General features: G+C 41.7%; 1 protein-coding gene across 4 annotated transcripts in view; it reads left to right on the top strand.

Moving 5' to 3' along the window:
• LOC139446811 (F-box/LRR-repeat protein 5-like) overlaps window positions 1-24,335 on the top strand; it is a 97,739-nt gene that overhangs the window by 32,288 nt on the left and 41,116 nt on the right. For all 4 annotated transcript variants that reach the window (XM_071228143.1, XM_071228142.1, XM_071228144.1 and 1 more), the window contains exons 3-6: window positions 4,908-5,046; window positions 8,291-8,491; window positions 18,374-18,525; window positions 18,796-18,909. In XM_071228143.1, coding sequence (XP_071084244.1) covers window positions 4,908-5,046; window positions 8,291-8,491; window positions 18,374-18,525; window positions 18,796-18,909 — 606 coding nt within the window. The remainder of the gene's footprint in view (window positions 1-4,907; window positions 5,047-8,290; window positions 8,492-18,373; window positions 18,526-18,795; window positions 18,910-24,335) is intronic.

The raw sequence follows: 24,335 nt of genomic DNA, 5'->3' as shown, positions 1-24,335 counted from the left end.
ATTTTATAACCCATAGGGTTAGAAATAACCATGTTCATAAAACAATGTGCACTTGACCAAATATCACTGCATCATCTGGACGGCATTGTTGACATTCAAATCTTATTGTGACGTAGGGTTAGAATGACTTCACACTAGAAACAATGTCTTAGCTGAAGATGGTTGACGTCATTCGACGGTTATGGTTTTCTAGGATGGCAGCCATGGTCAGTGCATTTTTCTAAAGGTGAGCTCAAAAAGATTAAGAAATAATAGGTAATAAAGAAATTATTATACTCGCATGTGTGTCATACTGATTTTTTTCTTGTGTAAGAAATCATGTTTTACTCCCTCTCACTCAGGAAATACTACAATTCTCAAACATGTTTGTAATCTCCTGCATGATCAGTCAGTTAAAGCCCCATCTGCGGTAGTAACTACCGCACTCTAGTGGGCGGAGCTTATACAAGTGATCTGACAGGTCAATATGACGTCATGATAACACACACATTTCATTGGTTATTGCGTAAACGGGTGACGTCATGTAAACACCCTCCCACGTGGGTCATTTGACAACAAGGACGTAAGTTTTAATGGTAATATAAATATCTATCAAACGATTCCAAGACTTTTCAACAAACGCGTACGTCTTTGGTTTCAAAACCTACCTGCCATGTCGTCTTCACATCTTCATAAAATGATACAGTGGAATGTCCACGATTTATCCAACACAGTCTAACACACAAATTATATTTCTAGATCTCTGGACGAGAACGAAATACGTTGTCGTGATGCATATGAGCAGTGTAAATGAACAAGAAACATAATATGTGTTGGGGCACCAATCGTTATCCTGTGATGTACGGTATATCTGCAGTTTATAAATAGCATTTCTCACAATATATAAGGCAATCGGTGATTTCAACAATGTTTTTCTTCGTTGTGTTCGTCTTGCATCATCTGGAATCTGGATGACAACGATCGTGTAGAAAACCCTGGTAATAGTCAAAAATATTTTCAAGTAATCAAAGTAGTTTTTTGTCGTTTCCGTGACATTTTTTAATTGCCAAGTAGATCTAGCAATGTATTTTGGCAAAGTCACACTTGTCCGATGAAGCCCTTATGCTGAAGTAACTCGATCCGTGAAACATGGCGGGTCCCAGTGACCCAGATCCCTCTTGATTGGCATGCCAAGTGTCATTTGCATAAGGCCATCCATATTTTTTGTATGTGTTTCTCCCCTCAAGCCTAAACTAACCAGAGAGCGGCCGGACGAGACAAAATATATATTATTTATCAAAAAATGTCTTTTAATAATTGTGTAAGTTATTTTAAGACATTTAAAAAAAAAGTTCAAACACTTGGTACTAGAATCTAGTCTATGAATTTGTTTATTATGTAGATCGATTCGCTTTGCTTCGGAAGCGAATTTTTAGTTAACAACGGAACAAAGATAAAGTTGATCTGGTTCTTTTATAAAGTTGAGCTAGTAGTATTTCTTTTAATAGATCGGTGCGCAATTTTCCACAGCGGCAGCAAAATTAAGACACGAAAACATTATATTATTTCACGTCGCAATGGAAATAAGAATATTAAAATACGGACAGCCTCACAGACTTCGAAACGATGTTCAAATAAATATTTGTTCACATTAATTCTATCATGTGCGAGAAAATGGATTTCAACATTATTTTCATCAAGCTTATTCAGGTCGCTGGCTGCACAGCTCATCCTCTCTTGTAAACTACTTCGGCATGAACACATGTTTTGTCGCGAAGCTCAAAGCAACAATGTTTCTCTCAGATACATTTTTTTCTCCATCCATGACGAGCATCTGTCATAATGTGCCTCAACAACCTTCCTGGTCAGTTGAATTCAACAATGTTATACACACGGCCTCACTCACGGCTTCATCACAAGATTCCTTCCAAATACCCACCACGTGATCAGGGTTACGACCTTCGGATGAATTAATAAATTAATTTGCACTTTTAGAAAAGATTTTTTTTTCGTGAATATTATTATTCAAAAATATCCTGTACATGGTACTTTGGGATTGCACCGCGGATTTCTTTTATTACTTTATAAAACTTTTTGTTTTCCCCTTTCTGACCTCGCGATCTCCTAGCAACCACGCCCCATGAGTGCATCGAGTTGCTGCTTACAACTGACAAGAACTTTGCAATTTCGCTGGTCTTCAATATGGGCAACAAAACATTTTCATGTAAATCCTAATTTGACGAAGAGTTATTCGAGATAATCAGGAAGCCTTTGGTCATTTCGATTGTGACATTGGTGACTTTATCGTGGAGAAAGTTCCAATTCAAGATGACTTCATTCCGATTCACAACTCGAATCGACAAGATGGCGCCTCTCTTCCCGCCCTTGCAAGTGCAACAGAAACTTTGACAAATTCAGTGCCGATTCTTGGGAGTAGTGATTCAGTGTCACAGCGAGATTTCATTGTGGAACCAGATGAAGCCGAATATGTATGTTCACACTTCTTTTGTCAATCATGCGTGACACGGCACAGACAATCGCAGTTAGGGAATGGTGCGGCCAGCATGTTGCAGAAATTCGTCGATTCGAACACAGTGTTTCTGGACTGAGCTAAATAAACGAAGTGTTTGGAGAGATCGTAGATACTTGGACTTGAAGAAACGGAATTATACGTTGCAGCAAATGAAGGATTGGTGTGGACAAAACGGGAAAGGGATCCCAGATTGTATTTTAAAACTTGTGCGCGAAGTACCCCGAACAAAAAATACATGTAACAAGTGTGGATCTAATGATCAAACTCAGTTTTGTGTGTGAAAATTCTGTGAAAGAAAAGGAAATTCATAATTAAAGTTGTCTTGGAATATGTGTATTGGAGTTTTCGTTTATCGTAAGTACAATATTATCCGGATACGCCTTCTGTAGGCCAAAACATCAAGTATATTCAGTTACTTTTTTTACCAGTTGCTTATGTGCATTTTTATGTTGATACACGTAACATATGCATCTATTGTAGTCAAGCTGAGAAATATTGGCGCAACTTCTGGTGCTTCAAATTAGGCCCCTTCCTAAACACTAGTTGAAAAATCTCTGTAATAATTTACGTTTTATGAATATAAACTGATTATTGTGTGGCACAAATCTAACTGTTGAATGCAAATGACCAAAACTAAACAAATATCTGTAATTTTCGGATTGAACTGAAAGAATCGCGTCGTAAATTTCGTATTTAAGTATCGTTACTGTTACATTAACTGAAACTGATGTTCTGCTGCTGTTCTGCCGTAAAAATATACAACACAATACACTTTGACCACAAATGCATTAAATGTGCCACATGTACACATGACCATGTGCTTTGCTATTTATAGCGCAAACGTAAATAAGCTCCGCCCACTGTGATCGATGCAGACGCCAAACACGATCGATTCGATTTTTTAGGATAAAACTACAGAAAGTTTATTGACTTATATCTTGATGTGGAGCCATTTGTTGTATCCATGGTTTGTCATTCAAGTTGATACGAAGTTTGACGGTCAATGGTGATCTGGTTCCCGTATGGTTTTCAAAAAACGTCTCCCGACACTCCGTTGTGTTTACATTGTCAGTCATTGTTCGAAACTGAAACACCGCCACCTTGCGGGCTATTTATAGTCAGGGTGGGGCTTTAAGTGCATATGCATAAAGCCATACTTGACTGTTTACAATACATGAAATAGGTATATATAGAATAGTTATACAGTTTATACAGAAAATACAGTGTCACTGACCTACATTTCATATTAAAGGAATAGCGCTGAGGAAATGGATGATGCAACTTGTTTGTCAGATGTAAATCAGGGAGGAATTCAAAAATTCAAAAAGCATTTGTGTTCATGAGTACTGTAGTGTAAGGAGACTTCTGCGCATAAAGGCCCCTTACTGTTTTTTGTGTGCACCATTTTTCAAATTACCAGGTATGCATGAATTGCATGAATTCCCAATCACTGCATTCAATGTTAAATTATTTGAAAACATCGAGTTTTCTTAATCTTTGTTTACCAATAACAGTGCAATCAAACAGGCAAAGGTCATCTGCATACATATATAACAATGTATCTAAGAAAGCAATGCCTTCAGAGATACCTCTGACATTACATTCATCATGTTCATGTGAGTGAGTGAGGTTTTACACCACTTTTAGCAATATTCCAGCAATATCTCAGCAGGGGACACCAGAAATGGGCTTCACACATTGTACCTATGTCGGGAATTGAATCTGAGTCTTCTGGGTGAGGAGCAAACACTTTAACCATTAGGCTACCTGACTGCCCCTCATGTTCATGTAACATACCTTCCAACTCAATGACAAAGTGAGAGAATAATAAAGGACTAATATCACATCCCTGTGTTACACAACTAAGAGTGACAAGTTAATGAGAAATAGGATTATTGGAGTTTTACAGAAAATTTTGCCCGAGAATGCATGTAAGAAAAAAACATTAAAGATTTTGCCATGAATGTGCTTCTTTAATATGGTATATTAAAACAATTTTCTTCAACAGAGTCAAATGCTTTTCGGAAATCAACAAATAAACAGTATAATCTTCCATTAGTCTGAGACAGATACTTTTGTACCAACACTGTAATACAATGTATTATCAAAAGTACTGTAACCAGCTCTAAATCCTACCTGGGATTCTGGAATTTTATCATATACATCGCAAACACTAGGTAATTTTGTATACAATATATAAGTAAATATTTTACGCATAACATTGCTAAGGATAATACCTTTCAACCATTCCACAGGAAAAGTTCCACTATTCAGCATTAAATTAAATAAAACATTGAGAAATGATAACATTTCAACATTACAACTATTAATCAGCCCCACCAAATTTTTAGTGCTAAAATTAAACTGATGACTAACTAAGCATTTGTGTTTGCAGGTGTTTCAGCCAATGCTGATCAAGTACTTCACATATGAGGAGCTGAAGGAGATAAAAGCCAATGTAATCAAGCAGCACCTGGCACAACACCGTTCACCGGACAGCCACACTGAGAAGTGTGTGGAGGACGCCCTGTCCAGTGAGTTCTCCTGCTGTGGCCAATTGCCTGTTCTGGTCCCATATGTCCCTTTTCAGCTGTAACTTAGGTCAAACACTGTATGCATAAAATCCACATTAGGACCATCATCTTCCCAATCATCTCGGCTTGAACATCATGTCACTCATGTTTTATACAGTGTTACAGAATGGGAAATATGGTGAGATGTGTAGCATGGATAGTATGCTTCTCGCCTGATGGCGAATATTTATTATGCACCCATATCACATGCACATAAATATTTTAGTATCAGACAGCCAGTTTGTTAAATGTTTCTGACCAGAGTGTACAGAGTGTACTTTTACCCCACTATTATATACAGTTATTGGCGAAAAACTGTTGACATTTAATTCGCAACTTTAGAAAGGGGTTTTGTCAAGTATTGGATAATTTTAGCTCCCTTGTCATGCCAATTTAGCATGGCAAGGAGGCAAAACATTGTCATTCTGTTCATGATGATGACTGACCGAAAATTAAAATTAAAACCTTAAGATATGGCAAGACAACTATGATTGTTAATACTTATTATAATTTCTCAGTCAATCAATATATGTACTTACACATATCTGATCATGTTTTAACATTCTATGAATTGCTAAACATAAATACCTTGTGTACCAATGTTACATTTATGTCTACTGAATTGAAACAAAAATATTTAAAAAAAGAAAAAGAACTATGATTTAAAGGCCACACTTTTTAAAATTTTATGTTTCACAGATTTATTCCAGCTTTTCCACAGAAGGTTGATCGAAATAAAAATAAAAATAAATAGCTATGTCAATCATTTATTCTGCCCTGGACTAAAAACTGCAGCTGGCTTATTGAATCATTGATTGTGATGTAGACATGGAACTTATATACAACATTTTATTTGGTATAAGAGGGTCAATATTACTAGCAGGAGACATAATAAAAATAAATCTTTTTATGTTTTATTTATTTCGTTTCCAGCTGCTTTTCAGCAGGGGCAGCGGGCCCGTGAATCGAAAAGTGAAAAATGTGTGGCCAAGTATTAATTTGGCACAAGTTCTGTTTATAGGCAAAGATTTTGTGATCAACATGTAAACAGTGAATGGACAAGCTCAAAGTAGAGCTTGTTTGCATTATACCTGTGCCACGATTTCTTGTCTGCCAGTTTACGTACATGCTCGCCCACTTCAACATGTAATTGTTGCTAATTTCATATTAAATGACTAAGCATGCTAAAAGTCACGTGTGAATAAATGACCCCAACCATTTCTTATTTTATCGCAAATGGAAATTTTCTGAAGTGTGGCCCTGACATCTAAACATGATGAAAAACGCGGTACAAAAATACAACTACTGAACAGAACCACTGAAACATCAACTTAACAACTAAAATAATCACAACTCTACCTCTGAGTAGACAAACAACTTATGCATACAATGTGCTGTAAATTTTTATTCTGATGGCGCTATGGTTGGTCTTTTCCGTGTGTCTAACATACTATGATCATACTAATCTAATTTATTTATTTTCTGTGTGTGTGTGTGTGTGTTTTGTTGGCTGTTTTATCTAATACACATTATAAATTTCCTAGGAAAATGAATACCATAACAAGGTAGGGTGTGTTCCATATTCTGCAATCCCTATTAATATTAGATTATTGATTATCATTGATGTAGAGTGTACTCTCTAATATCGTATAATAATATTTCGCAAGTCTTAAACTTTTATTTGATATGTTACCTGTTGTGTCAGCAATGATTATATGGTGCCACAATTTGCTGTGCAGAGTTGCATCCTTTGGAACTTATGATCATGGGTTTGATTCTTGGTTCACCCTAATTATGTTTTGAGGTTTTTCAGCACAATACCTGTGCTCGTGAGTTTAACGGAAAATGGTAAACGTCTGAGACCTGCATGAGTTAGGGCTTTCCTCCCACAATGATTATGATCATGATTAAGCTGACGTACCCTGATATAGGTGGAATACTGTTCAAAGTGGTGTTAAACCAAACTCACACACTTACTCAGATGTTGACCTCCAAAATTCATTCAGATGTCCTCTTCAAGTTGTCTGTTACTTCCAGTGGTTGAAAAGTTCTGAGCCTAACTAGAAGGATGCGTAGTACAGTTTAGCGCAGTTATTTTCACGCAACAGGCAGTATTGGAAGTTTGTTGCAGGGAGTGTCATGTTTTGAGGGTGAAGGACCCATTTGAGCAATCCTGGGCTGTTGTTGTGATGCAGGGTCTCCCTCATCCTGGCCAATCTCTGGTGGTGCCATATTGCAAATATATCATGCTCTGGGCAAATTTGTAATGCCTTTACCAGCAATACCTATACCTGTGATTTATCATCTTCAAGGCAACAACTAATCTCATTATTCGTTGAGTGTTGGCAAGACAATTATCACCTGTGACAAATTTCATGACTTGAAAACTTATTTTCAGTCGCAAGAAAACGAAGCGTGCAAATATCAGTGGTCATAAATATTATGGCTATCAAAAGTCAACAAAACTGTTTGGTAACACTTTATCAGTAACAATGAATCCTAATAGAGTGGATATACAATACACAGGACACTGGAGGATAATCAGATGTCAGCAGCACCCCAGACAAAGGTCCAAGTCCCAATAAGGGCCTTTTGTAAAAGTGTTTATGTTGTGCTGTCAGCACATAGCATGGGTTTCCATTAGTCATTGACCCATCTGCCCTTGATTTTTCAAATAAGATACTTCTCCAGAACATCTGGACATATAATATTTGCTCAATATTTTCTTTTTGTCCACTTTTATGAAACAGTTAGGATTTCATTTTTTCCACGTATGCTTCTCTGAGGCTCAAGTGGTAAGGTTTCCAATATCAATAAAAAATGAGTTCTGCCTCTAGTTCACTAGTCCATAAAGCAGTAAAAGTTGGTTCGAGTTATTACAAGTAGTGTTATAAAAATTTACTCACAGAATCCTGTAAGTACTGGCTTTATGTTATCCAGGGTAATTAGCAGAGTGTTTTAGCATTTGCTCATCATACAGAAGATGTAGTTGAAGTCAACAACCTTGCAACATCCTGAGAAGCCTGAGTACCTCCTTCTGTGATACAACTGTAATGTAACTCATGTCGCTAATGTCAGTCATGTTTGTATTTGCAAATAAAACTATCCATACTATTGCACATTCAGATATCCTAGATTCTCTGGATTGGACCTTGGCTGGGAACAACATGTTTTGTATGTACTAGTGATACTTTTTGCATTGAAGGTGAGTCATCAGATGAAGAGACAGAGGTGTGTGTACCACTGGTCAGTGTTCAGAGTCTTCCTGATGAGATCCTGCTGTGTGTACTGTCTCTCCTGTCTCCACAAGACCTGGCCAGATGTGCCCAGGTGTGTCAACACTGGAACAAGATGGCCTTGGATTCCTCACTGTGGTCTCACTTCTACCCAGTGCAGTGGGCTCAAGGTCAGTAACACGTGTATCTTATGCAAGACCGCCTCGTGATCTAGTGGTAGAGGGTCCGCCCAGACAGTCGAAGGTCTGGGGTTGCTATTTAAGTGCAATATTCTTAGACGCAACATCACCCCACTTATCCCATGCAAGAACACCTCCGTGATCTAGTGGTAGAGAGTCCGCCCAGACAGTCAAAGGTCCGGGGTTGCTATATAAGTGCAATATTCTTAGATGCAACATCACCTCACTTATCCCATGCAAGAACACCTCCGTGATCTAGTGGTAGAGGGTCTGCCCAGAGAGGTAACTATATATGTGCAATAATCTTAGATGCGATGTCACCTCACTTATCATATGCAAACTACTAGGGGTGAAACGATACATCGTTCACCGGTGCATTGTATGTTTTTATACAAAGATTGATACCCGATACGTTTTCATCTGTATCGATACAAGACGATATTTTTGCTGAAATATATTACTTACTACTTGTTTAATGACCCCCCAGCGATTTTTTCGGTCAGTATGTATTGTATCCCTACCTATGTGTATCATATCGTGCCCTTGCTGTACCGTTTCACCCCTACAAACTACACACACAAATTAACAATCATCAGAGTTTTAAATGAGAGTTTTATTTAAACTATTTCCTTTGTTTACGTGACAAGGCAGCCTTTGACCCTGGGTTTACCTGAACCACGCCAATGTTGTAGAATATTTAACTTTTTGCAGGCGCAACAGTAATGCACCATCTATATTTTGGTTATGGTTATCAGTATTATATATTATGTAAACATGCCTAACATATTCATTGTTACATTAAGTCAACTAATGTGTGTATTTGATGCTATGTCTGTTGTAGAATGATATACATAAAATGATGTAATAATGGAATTGTTACAGTGGTGCAATTGGTATGTCTGAAAGGTACGGGTGTTATGGATTTGGTCTCGGATACTCATGTATGTTTTGTCACTTTTTCTTTTACCAGCAGCATATATTAATCTTTAAGTTTGCTTGACAGTTACATCATTATGCATCATTGATAAAAAATTGTCACTGACCTTAATAATACCATCAACATTTAATTCTATGTCCAGTTTAATTGTTTATATATATAATTAATTTTTTAACTTATCCTGCATTACTCCGTATTGCATTTACTGCTGTCTTTGACAGAGTGACGAACTGTGTGAGATCCAGCTGCTGAAGAAAGTTGTCCCAACCAGCTCAGGAGGCAGCGCCCTCTCACAGTCGGCACGTGACCCGGAAGTCATGACGTCACACAAAAACACACAACTGCTTTGTCACCTCCACGGACGGACGTACTGTGTATCCCTTGTGGAAATTAAAGCTTATTATTTGTTTTTTATATTTTGCGTGTTTCTACATTCATTATATGCTGCTACATTGTTACCTGTTATGGGCCGTGACCTTAGGGTCTTCCCATTCGTAAATTGTAACGTTTATCGCTCGTCTGTGGCTCACGTCACAGTAATTTACGGGCGCAATGTTGTTCCCGCCATTTTGTTTTCTTTCCCGCCATTTTGGCCATTCACCACGTGGCCACGTAATGTCGTGTTCTGCGTTTTGAATTCTCTCTTTGGCTTGGGTAATACATTACATTTATGTATGTTGTTTTGGTGTGCTTAAAGCCTTGCCTTTTCGCTACCTCTCAGCGTAATTGTTTCTTCTCATAAACTTCAATGTAATACGAAGTTTTTGAGTTACATTATGTCTCCCGTACTCTGTGGTTTTGCCACATGGTTACGTGTTTGCACATGGTTATGTGTTTGCTTAAAGCTATGCTTTTCGCTACCTTTTAGCGTCATTGTTTGATCTCATAAACTTCATTGAAATACAAAGTTTCTGAATCACATTATGCTTCCCATACTTTGTGATTGGCCACATGGTTATGTGTTTGCTTAAAGCTATGCTTTTTCGCTACCTTTTAGCGTCATTGTTTGATCTCATAAACTTCATTGAAATACAAAGTTTCTGAATCACATTATGCTTCCCGCACTTTGTGGCTTTGCCACATAGTTATGTTTTGCTTAAATTCCAGATTTTCTGCCTCGCTGCACTTGTTGCCGCGGGAACAAATCTGGTCGGGGCCGCCCCTTTCTGCCGTGATTGTACGACACCCTGTACTTTCACAAGGCAGTGCCGATGTTGCAGTCATTCGTCGCTGTGATCCTTCAGCTCATGCGAGTATCCAGGACACACCTGGCTCAACGTGCTCGTCGACCCCCACCTACGTTGACGGCAGCAGCGCACAGCTTCGCAAGTGCTCCCAGCACCAACGGCGGCTCCCAACGTAGAGTCTGCCTCCCATGGCACGACATACGACCGTTCACGGTCTCCTACTCCACCGGCGGCTCCAGCGCTCCCAACGTAGAGTCTGCCTCCCCTGGCACGACATACGACCGTTCACGGTCTCCAACACCACCACATCAACGCTGATGTCTCCGGCGCCCCCGGCGCCTCTGATGTCCCGGCGCTCCCGGCGCTTCCCGGCGCCTCCGATGTCCCGGCGCTCCCGGCGCCTCCGGCGCCTCTGATGTCTCGGCGCCTCGTGCGCTCCCGGCGCCTCTGATGTCTCGGCGCCTCGTGCGCTCCCGGCGCCTCGTGCGCTCCCGGCGCCTCCGGCGCCTCTGATGTCCCGGCGCTCCCGGCGCTCCCGGCGCTCCCGGCGCCTCCGGCGCCTCTGATGTCTCGGCGCCTCGTGCGCTCCCGGCGCCTCTGATGTCTCGGCGCCTCCGGCGCTCCCGGCGCTCCCGGCGCCTCCGGCGCCTCTGATGTCTCGGCGCCTCGTGCGCTCCCGGCGCGTCTGATGTCTCGGCGCTCTCGGCGCTCCCGGCGCTCCCGGCGTCCGGCGCCTCTGATGTCTCGGCGCCTCGTGCATTCCCGGCGCCTCTGATGTCTCCGCGCTCCGGCGCCTCCGCATCCTCTGATGTCTTCGGCGCTCCCGGCGCCTCTAAGGTCTTTGATCTCATGATCTTCGACGCCTCTAATGTCTCTGGCGCCTCTGACTACTCCGGCGCCTCAAGAGTTACGGAAGAAGCGCCTATGATATATCCGGCGCCTAAGATGACCTCCGGCGCCCAGATCAACAAGCTTTATCAAGCTCAGATCAACGAGCCGACTATCCGATCTTCTACTGCGGCTTAAGGGGCACCATCGGCAATCGCCTCCCCGGCGCCCCTGCCCTCTTCTCTTGCTGCCCTCTTCTCTTGCTGCCGTCTCATAACTCGTCACACGGAGAAGCATGGTGAAACAACTGTCGCCGCTCCTGTCGCACCCGTCGGTCTTCGGGATCGTGACTATCGTTCTACTTCCTGGGTGGAATCTTTTCAACCAATAGACAGTTGGTCTGATTCAACTTGCCCACTGAGACGTTATCCATAATCCCGTCGTTTAAAGCGCTATGATTCCGGAGAGATGACCTGCGGGTTTCCATCGAAACAGAGCGTCATGTGAACAGCGTCTGTATCAGATTCGACGACGACATCCACTTACAAAGAGTTTACTTCGTCGACATCGCCGACACCAACGCTGTTCTACCCTACCCTAGCGCCAGCGTTCCTGAAAGAGACTCTTCCTCGGCGCTCACCGGGTTTTCCACGACGCCCATGGGGTTCCGTGTTTTATCGCAAAACTCGGGTACACCACTTGATCGTCTCTCACGCAGTTCATTGAGGATTGTCTGTGTGTGGAGTTTGCACCTCAGTTCCGACTCCAAGGCGGTTTTCTCGGCTACTGCGCAGTGTGATTTACATGTCACGTGTCAAGTACTCGGACTGTCAACAACTCCGACCGGAATTAGGTCAACTTACCATGGCAAGGGGTGCCATGTATTTCTACAGATTGGTTTCCATGTCTACCTGTACGCTTGGTGCTACCACTCAACCAGGCGCCTGTCGCAGTCCATCCATGCACGGATGTTGGAAACAATAGACCTCCTCTACCAACACGGCTGTCACGAGGAACCTTGTTTCATCAACCCTTCGCTGTAAGAACGATAGCGCCTATAGGCGTTCAAGGGATGGAAAAGATCGCCTTCCTTCGTCCGGTTTGATCTTTTCGACTACGACACCTTCCTATCTTCCGCCTTGACTACCGGACACAGTGTCGATTTGATACTTAAAGTCCCTCGGCCGTCCCACTGACCCCTGTTGCATACCTGCCTCGTATCGTGTTGTCGTCCTCCATCGTCACCTCGATATAAGAACAGGAGTACTTATACGCCGCTTCAGGGATGAAAACGATCTCATTACTTCGTGCAATGGCCATATTGCCTCGACTTCCTACTACCCGGTTACGTCGATGCCCCGGCGGTCGATTGTGAAGCTGGTTTACTTCGTCTACTTGAGGTTGGCTCGCAGGCGATCACACCTTTTTCCGAATCGTACCGACGGTACGCAATCGCAGACCCCTGTTGCTGACTACCACCCCTGCCACCTTGTCGGTGGCTAGTGGCCCACACCAGCCCACATTGTGACCACCTGTGATCCAGAGATCAACACCATTGGCACAGCAACAGCCTCGAGATAAAGGCTTATCCAGGACGTCGCTTGCTGACAGTGCTTTCTCGGTCACGCCCTGTTGATCGTGTCCACTGACGACGTCACCGTAGTGTGGTGTTTGCGGACCCAGAGTACTCGCCCCTCTCCCGGCGCTACAAACTCGACCGGCGCCCCCGAGAATCACCATCTTCGGCGTTCCAGGCGCCTCAAGCTCTCCGACGCCTCACGCTCTCCGGCGCATCGGGCCAGAATATGTCAAACGGTCGACACCCCAACCCTAGATCTGTTTGCCTCATATCTGAATGTGGCCAGCTGTCGTCTTCCATTCCACCTGTGCCGGATACGACCGCTGTGGCAGTCGAAGCCTTCCATCGTTCCTGAGAAGGATTACGCGTGTACGCTTTTCCGACTCCGGTTCTCCCTCCCATGGTTCTTCAGAGATCCAGGCCACTCGACCCCTGCCATTGACTTTGGTCTCGCCTTATTGGTCAGCCAGAAGTTGGGTTATCGACCTCCGAAACATACCCAGAGACAACCTTCTGCTCCATCCACACGGTCTGTTGCCACACCCTCATACCCGCATGTTATCGTCTGCACGCCTGACACACCTGCAGAAAGCCAAGGGCTATTCGGCTTGAGCGACCAAGGCTATTGCTTCAGCCCACCGTCCATCTACAGGGGGACTGTATGCTGATAAATGATGCTTGTTCCAGGCATTTTGTTCTGACAAACACCAGGATCCGATGACAGCGTCACCGCAGATCCTGGTTCAGTTCCTTCTGTACTTGCGTAGCACCCGTCGGTTGAAGGGCTTACCACCCCCACACACCTGGTCGCCATCTACTCCGTTCTGGCCATCCCGGACGATCGGAGAAAGACGAAAATTCCCGACCTACGGGCCTGGCTGCGCTCGTTCAGTCTTGAAGACCTGAAGGCCAAGTTCGGACCGCCTGCGTTGGATCTGAATGTGGTCTTCAACGCCCTTCGAACCACTCCCCTCGTCTTCCTTCTACGACCTTAAGTAGAAGACGGGTGTTTCTACTGGTTTTGACTACTGCCGCTCGAGTCCATGTACAGCACGCCCTCGACGTCTCCCGTGCCCGGTTCGAATGCGGTACCCAGGGCGCCGTTCATCATGGACCGTACTGGGACGTCAGCGTAAAGACTCAACTCCCAGGACAGCCTGATAGATCATTCCTTGTCCCCTCCCCCCTCGTCCAGTGTGGGTGCCGAGGATGAGGATGAGCGTCATTATGCCCAGTAAGGGCACTGAAGGTTATTCTACGATCTAAAGACTGCCGCAAGTCTAGGAAACACCTTTTTCTGCCGGTCTCCCCTTCGTCGCAGTCGTTGGTCAGCCGGAATACTTTTCCCTGTGGCTCCGGACGGTCATCCTTAAAGCTTATGAGCCGCCGGATTGGACCCTCCCCCCAAAGGCTATCACCTGAAATAAAATGAGATCAGGGCGATCGTATTTACACTGGTTCTTCACGGTATACTGTTCCATCCAGTCGTTCAGGGAAGCCTGTTCGTGGCGATCGGACACCGCCTTCACCAACCACTACTTCCGTGATGTAGCCTTGAAAGTTGTCGCCGGCGTTCACAGTTTTGGTCCCTGGTTGTAGCCCAACAGGTCATCTATCTCCGACGCCACTGATTCTCCGATACCCTGAGCGGGGCCCGTCGACCTCTCTGGTGTTTATCACCCCAGACGAGACGGATCTCTTGCGTTCCGCATTCGCTCTTAGGTCAGTTTTAGTTTTGGGTTACCCGACTCATTCTATTGCTGTCACCTATCCGGGTTTTACTTTTTGCATCAACTCTCGTTTCCTGACGACAGGAATGGTAGTAGATGTGGACACCGGCGCCGGCGCCAACGCCGCTGCTTCTCTGATACCTGAGCGGTGCCCGTCGACCTCACCGGTGTTCCTTGCCTCCAGCCTAGAGGGCTATCCTGCGTTTCGCATTCGCTCTTGGGATTGGTCGTAGATTTTGCCGCCGACGCCGCTGATTCTTCGATTCCCCGAGCGGGGCCCGTCGAACTCTCTGGTGTTTATCGCCTCAGATTAGAGGGCTCTACTGCGTTTCGCTTTCGCTCTTCGGTAAGTTATATATTTTGGCAACACGCCTCATTGTATTTCGGTTACCTATTCGGGCGTTTCGTTTTTGCATCGACTCTTGTTTCCTGAAGACAGGAATGGTCGTAGATGTTCCGGTCATCACTTGTATGCGGTGCGGATTCATCGGACCTTGACGAGGGTTTAATATGGTTCACATCTGCAGGTATGCCCACCGGCCATGCCGTCTGATAAAGATGCAATACGGAGTAATGCAGGATAAGTTAAAAAATTTAGTAAAATCTAAATATTTTTTACATTTGTATACTTATCCTGCATTACGAAGTCTAAGTGCCCTCCCTTTCGCTACGCTACCTCCCCACGAAGTTTCAGATGTTATGTTTAAAGCAGTTATGTGTTTTTGTGTGACGTCATGACTTCCGGGTCACGTGCCGACTGTGAGAGGGCGCTGCCTCCTGAGCTGGTTGGGACAACTTTCTTCAGCAGCTGGATCTCACACAGTTCGTCACTCTGTCAAAGACAGCAGTAAATGCAATACGGAGTAATGCAGGATAAGTATACAAATGTAAAAAATATTTAGATTTTACTAATTTTTATATATTTATAAATATAAATGCATACATGAATTTAAATTTTGGGAATTCCCTGTATAATCGATGGTGTCAATGGGAAACCCCTAGCTTATTTTCTTCCATCACAGAAGAGCTCACTGTCAAAGCTAAGATTAGTTTCATGTGATAGGTGTATGACATGCCTGTCAAGAATAGCTCAAATTGCAGCTGTAATTTTTGTTGTAAGTCACTAAGATTTGTCTTAGCTGAGACCACTTTGTGAATAGGATGCCTGGAACTTTGTACAAATAATCCCAGCTGTGGTGTCTTTAAAAGTGCTCACAGAATTCTGATACGATTTTAAACAAGGTGGCCATATTTATAAACCCATTAATGGCTATTAATTAGCCATCTTTTTTCATAGTGTTTTGAAATTTGGCAAAGATGTAGTTTATGGTTGTGTACTTGCATGAGATTCACACTATAGATCACTGTAACCCAATTAATTTTTAGATGCTTATATACATCTGAATTCTTTTTTATATAACCGTTAAGTGTCAATTCCAAAACTGAAACAATATGTTAACCCAGAAATCTGTACGTAAAAGAATTTAGTGTGAAACCAACAACCAACCAACAAGCGTTACACAATTCACAAATGTATTACAAAAATAAACAAGGTTTACAAATCAATACAAATTACTGCACAGCAATTACAATGGCAGTACACAATCAAGTGGTAGTATAATATTCAATGGCAATAAATAATATGATGGCATTGGTCAGTATCAAATACAAAAATACCGTGATGATAGCAGAGTCAGTGATAATAATATATATTCACCCAGTGGCGACAGTGGTCAATCTTTCGAGATGGGCCAGGCAGGGAATCAGGGATGATGAGCGATCCTCACATGAAAGCTGGCTCCGAAGTGATGAAAAGTGTGAGAGGTCCCTAAACATGCTCTTGTCCCACTATATATGCAGCCCCACAAGCTCCTGGAAATTTTCACATGGTGCCTTCACAACATAGAACATTACAGAAGTTTCGGTAACATACTATCACTCTGCGTGATCAATGGACCCGAAGTTTACACACCACACTAGCATCTAAATATAGTAACTTCCTGATGACTGGTCCCTGTCCAAACACAATGCAATGAGCGTCTACCGAATCCCAACAGAAACAATGCACCACTGCTACAATCACTCTTAAACATTAAAATACACTGCCATATAACATGACCATAATGGTATAACGTCACTGTGCATAATTACCCTTTTCAGCTTGCATACCTGGATATCTTTACAGATCTTTGTGTACAGACCAATGCTGGTGTCATGTATACCAGAACTCTACTGGAGTGAATAATGGAAAAAAGCGCTATGTCTCATTTGTTGTAATCACTGTTGTGAGCTTATGCAATGTGTGCCACATCTAGGGCATCTCATGAACAGATGCAAACTAGAAGTCACCTGGAACAGTACTTTAAACAGAATCATGTTTGAAAAAGGTTTCAACACTGGTTTAAAATCAGCCAGGGAGTGACAGCAAACTGAGTACCGTAGGGAATGAGGATGGGCATTCCAGGAAAATGCCCTGGACTATTTTACTTACCTGAAAAGTGTTATATCACCAAAGATTAAAACACATTCTTTTGATATAATGTTGATTTTTGACTAGTTGACTGATGGAGGATTCATATTATAACTAGAAAATAAATGTTTGCCTCACCAACAGGGTTTACACATTGTATGAAAGTAATGACCATAAGAAGATCCAAGTTTGTTTAGAAACCATTTCCATTCAACATTGTTTTCCTTAACAGTGATGCAAGGATAATTATTTTCTCTTTGTCCCCAGAGTCTTTCTTTTACTCACTATAGATATTTGTACCAAAGTAAAGTTGAAGTGTCATAAAAGTATTGCTTCATAAGTCAAGTGAGATACAGAGCCGTATGGCTCCTTTTATGTTTATATGCTGTATAGCCTTTAGGAATAAAATACATGTGACGGATAATAGGGGTGTCACGATAAATTGAAATATCGATATATTGCTATTGGTACGCACTTGAAGTCAATAAATCGATTGTTAAATCAGTTTCCGATCAATAATATCGATTTCAGTTAGGAATATCGATAGTTTAGATTGTATCTAGCATATTAATAAAATACATTCAATGCAGTTCAAATTTGTTTATCCTTTGATCATGATTGGTAGTAATTTATACATTGTAATGTGGATTATGAGGGTAAAGAAAAAACAATTCAGTCATCTCAAACTTTACATTTTGTTATGGTTATCACATTCAAAGGAAACTTCAGTTCCAAGGTATAGTTCTACTCTAAAATCTAAAATGATAGTTGCTAGCAATATCAATAGTTATCGCAATAGTTTCTTTCACTAGCAATAGTTATCGCGATAGTTTCTTTCACTATCAATAGTTATTTCCAGACCAATAGTCACCCCTAACGGATAGTGAAGGTAAGATTCACAACAAGGTGAAGGTAATTCACACACACAATACTTACAATAACTCAAAAGGTTTTACTGCAGGCAGATGAAACTTCATTCATATTGTTTAGATAGGGCATTGACATGGTATAATGTATGCACATTCTGTTGCGTTGGTTCAATCTATTTCAAGATGCATACCTGTGTCAACTGACTTCAGCTATTCTTATTTACACCTTCCTAATTGTTCCAATGATTGTTGAAACTGTGTTTTCTGCTGCAGGTGTTTGGAGTTGCCTCCCCTCAACTGTTGGGGAAGACCGTGAAGGCAGTGTGGCTCACACTCCCCACAGTTTCATCATAGACGAGGATGCTGATGTCGATGAATCAGAGAGTGTTGAAGATGAGGACAATGAAAACAAACACTACAAACAGGTAAGTTACTATCTGGCCCAGTTACACTGTCTCCACAATGTCTCCACCTTCTTGTCTCTCAGGTATGCTCACGTGGTGGTGCACTGTCCTAAACTTTAACATTTTTTACATTTCCTCTGCATCAACAGTCATGTAGGATTTTTGTCAAATCTGAAATTACTTTCAGCAAAGAAATTATTTTGGAACAAAAATAACATGTCAGTATTTGAAGAAGTAGTATGAATATGTTATGTAAGTGATTAGAATTTGTGATTATTGTTGTCATTCCAGGCTTACAAGGAGTGGAAGATGCTGACTGGCATGACTAGTGGTCTGCTGCAGCATGTCGGGGACAGCATCACACACTGTTCACTGGCTCACAGCAAGGGCCTCACCAACAGACTAGTAAGTACAATCACATCATCAACCTAGCCACAGTTGGACACTTGTACATGTTACAGATATTCTCTTAATACGTAACCTTCTGGATTGGAGTCTTAAAACATAGCTGATATTAGACAGCTCAAGTTCAACAGTAAGCCATAACGGCCAGTTGTAGAAGTGAACCTGAATTCTACCAATATTCTACCTTCTGTTTAGAAACCTTCATTCCTCAAACAGTATTTAATTAATGTCAGACCATTACTTTATTGTTTGTTTGTTGTTTAACGCCGTGTCAGCAATATTTCAGCTATATGACGGTGGTCTGTAAATAATCAAGGCTGGACCAGACAATCCAGTGATTGACATCATGAGCATTGATCCACGCAATTGGGATATGATTACATGCAGCAACCAAGTCTGTGAACCTGGCCACACGAACCCGTTAGTCGCCTCTTAACTACAAGCATGGGTTGCTGAAGACCAATTCAAACCCCCTAATCTTGACGGGTCCATTACTTTGCTGATCTCAGTCAGTTTCAAATATACAATGAAGATGATTTTATTGTCTTTTATTAAGATAACTGAGTGTTTTATTTATTGCATGTTAGACTCAGCCTTTGGCAATGCAATGGTCTCTCCCAAGATCATAAAAGGGAACTACATGTGTTCAAGATGAAGGTTTAGAGGATGTTATTCAAAATTTTAATATGTTTGATCAAATTGTAACTCCGCCACTGCTGCCACAGTTGGTTTGCTTAACCACATGCTTATGACAGATGTTTGAGACTTCAGACCTGATATACATCCTAGATACCCTATGGGAATATTTCTGACATTATTGATTAACATTGATGGTCAAGCATGAAAAATGCTTGTTGTACACAAAAATTTGGGTATTTATGCATGAAATTAGATTAAACTATACATGATCTCTAAAGCAGGATCTCAAGCTTTTCAAGTTTTAGGTGACCTGTTTGAAGCCAAGTCACTAGAGCCCATATTTTGAAGACTTGTTCAAATTTTTCGATCAGTTGGATTGATATATGAACAATCAAAGCATTTTTGCAATCAGTTTAGATGAATTCTTAAGTTCTAAGTCACTAACTCAACACCTATCATTTGTCATGATTGTATTATATGTCAAGGTCTCTATGGAGACTTTATAGATGTAACCAGGGCTCCAGATAAAGGCTGTATCGGCGTATGTACAGACGAAAATATGCACGATATGGTGGGGGATAATTTCAACAACGTATCAGACATGCATCACAGCATGTACATGTATGGTCTAAGATTCATTTATAGACGTACTTCCCAAAATAATACTGTCAAGTCTCGTCAATCCCACAGTCGGCTTTATCCGACACTAATGATGGGAACCGATTAAATCAGTGCTATTTAGACCTGTTAATTCGACATCTGATTTGCAACTAATTACCAAAATCACTCATTAATCAGTCTCGTTAATCCGACACAGTGATTAGCGTACTCAGTGGTCATGCTCTGCCCGTCAGCTTTGTGGCACCAGTTTCAAACTTGCAACTTCCATTCCAGACTATGCTTTTTAAAGTATTTTGAATAAATCATACAGTCTGTAACAGTTTTTTTCTGTTGAGCTTTAGAGGTTGCATGATTAGAAAACCTATTCAGCTAACAATGTAAAATAAAAATATGAATATTTATTTTTTATTTTTTTATTACGTGTTTGTATTGTTATCTATCGTGTAGTTGTCCGATTTTCGATCACGAATGTTGATACTACTTAATTTCGTTTATCCGACATACTCATTAGTCCGACATAATCATATGCAACCAACAATGTCGGATTATCGGGACTTGACTGTATTCTGATTTCAAACAGCTTAACTTTTTATGTGCACACTATGCATGCCTTAATTAGTTTTGATATTTATATTTCTCCCCAGCACAAAGACATTACCGTGAGCACATATAGAAATACCATGTCAACAAATCCATACTGAAGTACGCAAATTAATCACTGTCTGGTTATAAAAGTGTGAATTGTGCATCAGGACTTTTGTTTGTAAGCTATTTTATTAATTTTATTCAAGATTTCCTTTAATTTTATTTGGGTAAATTATGTGTGAATTGATCATTAGATCAAACAACTCACCGTTATTTACAGCAACCACGGTCAGATCACGGTTATTGATGCCTTGAAATGAACTTTAGATGACAGGGAATGAATACATATATCATAAATGCCATACTTTGACTTGTTAAAAGTCATATTTGTTGTAGTTTGACAGTTATTTCTCATCACCTCGACGGTGACAGGGCAAATTGTTCCCTACACAAAAAAATAATCTGGCAATAGCCATCAGCCATCAGCTGTACAAAAGTGCTAAGGATATTATTATTTTAAATATGTATATTGAAAAGCTGCAACTAAAATAACAATTTTTTTACTTAGCCTGCATTATCCTTAATGCATTCACTGCTTACCTTACGACAACTAGAAGGACAGCGCTGCGAAGGTCCTGGGTGAAGAAATAAAGTTGTTGTTCTAAAGTCCCAATCAGTGGCCTTCCGTCGCTGTCCTGTGACCTTGTTCACACCTAAGGTCATCTTCACATCACTGCTTATCGCAGCACAGCTAGGACGTGTCCCAGAGGAGCTCTCCTTTTGGATTAATTTTAGACCTTCAGTTTTCGTCTACAATCCTAAAATTGATCTGCGATGGGTGATGTATTCTTTCTATATTACAGTCGTGCCTCGTTTTTAAAAACGGACACTTGCGTCATTTCACAATTTGTCCGTATAAATGAAACCAGCTTCTTACTGGAAGAGTTACTTCCCTTCAATTATGCAACTCATTACAGATGACAGAGCAAACAGATAAATCCACTCAATCTTTATTCATACACATTACGACTTGTCATGTCACACAACCAAAAATATAATGCATCTTCCATCTTCTGGTGTTTTGTTACACAGGATCGTGATAAGTCATTTGAATTTTCCGGGAGATTTAGCCACTTCTGTTTGTCTTTTAAAATGTCACCAATTGTCGATTTTCCTATGGTATGTCCAAATTCAGTGCCATAATGTTTACTGATGGTTTTCTAAACTTGCTGACGGGTGTTGACAAATTTCTCTTTTTTCGCGTGCTGTAACTGTGTGTCGCTTACGTTTCGCTGGATGACAGGCCATACTTACACAACTTTGACCTCCTACCTCCACAGACGCCATATTTATCGAAGGGGATTACATGTACAATAAACAAGCTCGTCTCAAACGTAACTCAGTGTCACTTGGTTAATTGACTTCGCACGAATCAAAGGATTACCACCAGCGGAAGTAATCCGGATATTGTCCGGATAAGTGAGACAATTTTGTGTGCATTTCAGTGTTTTGTGTATGAAAATGACTGAATTTCTGAATATTAGGGTAAATTTATATAGTAATTTTTTTCGTTTTAAATGAAAATCGTCCGGGAACTCAGGTTTCCAGATATCTGAAGTCCGTATAAGCGGGGCACGACTGTACTTTCACCATGTTGTGTAGTTTTATGTGAATTAATTAGGCGTGAAAACACTCTTGTCTTTTTTCCCGCCACATGTTGTTCGCCGCCATTTTGAATTATGTTACAATCGTTTGCCTGCCAAGGTAGTCATACTGTTTACAATTCTCAGCTACGTATGTATAACATATTCTTGTGTTCTTAAATACTACTAGCTTTGGCGTAACAGTGAGTTGTGTATGCTCAAATTATTGTATACATTTTCAACTCGTTAAAAATATGGCTGCTGATAGATTAATATCAAATCTACGGTTTTCTTCCAGTCCCGCTTCATCAACAATTCTTTTATTGCGTACCTATGTTTGTGCGATTGCATTAATTGTCGTCGAAAATCTTACCAAGATTATCATCCACGTCAGTTGGCTTACACATATATGTGTTAGGTAGATTAGACGCAAGCCTTGATCCAGTCAATACCTTTCAGCTATGTGTCTCAGTTACCTGCGCCGAGCGCAGCACCTGACTACTACCCAAGTGCTTCTATTACGCAAGCGACGCACGATCAGCTTAGTGCTGTTCCAACATATCCAGCATAGACCTGCGCCGAGCGCAGCGTCTGACTGCTACCCAAGCGCTCCTATTACGCAAGCGAGGCACAATCAGCTTAGCGCTGTTCCAACATATCCAGCATAGACCTGCGCCGAGCGCAGCGTCTGACTGCTACCCAAGCGCTCCTATTACGCAAGCGAGGCACGATCAGCTTAGCGCTGTTCCAACATATTCAGCATAGACCGATCAAGGTCTCTACAATGATGTTAGCCCAAAGGCTTACAGTGTACTCGGTTACGTAACCGGCACATGATCAGCTTAGCACATGTACCCGATTGGGTAGCAGATAGGGCTGGGACGAGTCCAAATTTACTACCCGGGTACCCACACCCCTATTACCCGACCCTGTTGGTGTCAAGAGATAGGTACAAAATGTCCGATTGGGAATAGTTTGACAGTAGCCCTGGCAGAATGTTTTTAGATACACGTATAAAACGATGTGGTCATGCTTACACTGAAGTTGACTGAAGTTTTAGCTTTGTTCGAACATAATTAAGTTAGAAGGAACATGTTCATAGTCATGAAGAAATGCGAACATTAGAGACTTAAAATTGTCGTGTAACCATGCAATTATATAGAAATTTTTTGTCATTAAACAAAATATCACGTGACTGACCACGGGTCCGGGTAGTCCTGTGGGTACCTGGGTCCTACTCAGTACCCACCCGACCCGGGTACCCGGGTACCCGAGTTACCCGTCCCAGCCCTAGTAGCAGACCATCTCGTGTCAGTAACGCCCTCCCCTGGTAACAGGGTAATTAAGAGGGACACCACGATGTCATTGGAGGAAGACTTCTCCAAATTCAGATTTGCTCCGTCATTTAAGCCACCAATATTGTTAATGTTTGCAGTGGATCAGAATCTATTAGAGGATAACCCTATCTGATTAGATCACTTCCAAACTATGGTGATTTTCCTACAGCGTCAGTTTGACCACAGGAAAATTTATCTTGAGACCGCTCTGACGGAGATTACCGTTACACCCAAGACTTTATAGTGTTTCCAACTGAGATTCTGGTTTCAAGGGCAGTCTATTACGTCAACCTTAATCATCTACTCCCCTGTTCAACGAATAGATCGCAGACACGCATGTCAAGTTCCCAAAAAGCTTGAAAAGTCTAAGTGGGCTGGCAAGTGAGGAAATTATAGGCCTAGACACGCGTTTCTCAAGGAAGACCAATATTCCCTTACTGGGAAAGGGCGTGGCAGAGACAAGTCTCAAGGACGATTTTGTACTTATCGCACTATATCATGGTTTACGTATACAGGTAGAGATAACCCCACGTTGACCATAGTTTGATTTGGAAAATCCAATATAGACATACTTGGTAAGAAGAGCTGTAGAGTTGGTTCA

The sequence above is a fragment of the Haliotis cracherodii genome, unplaced genomic scaffold (assembly GCF_022045235.1).
Source record: "Haliotis cracherodii isolate W230 unplaced genomic scaffold, xgHalCrac1.p SCAF_6, whole genome shotgun sequence".
Taxonomy (NCBI): domain Eukaryota; kingdom Metazoa; phylum Mollusca; class Gastropoda; order Lepetellida; family Haliotidae; genus Haliotis; species Haliotis cracherodii.
Note: the sequence above shows the minus strand (reverse complement) of the source record. Positions and strands in the feature narration are given on the sequence as shown.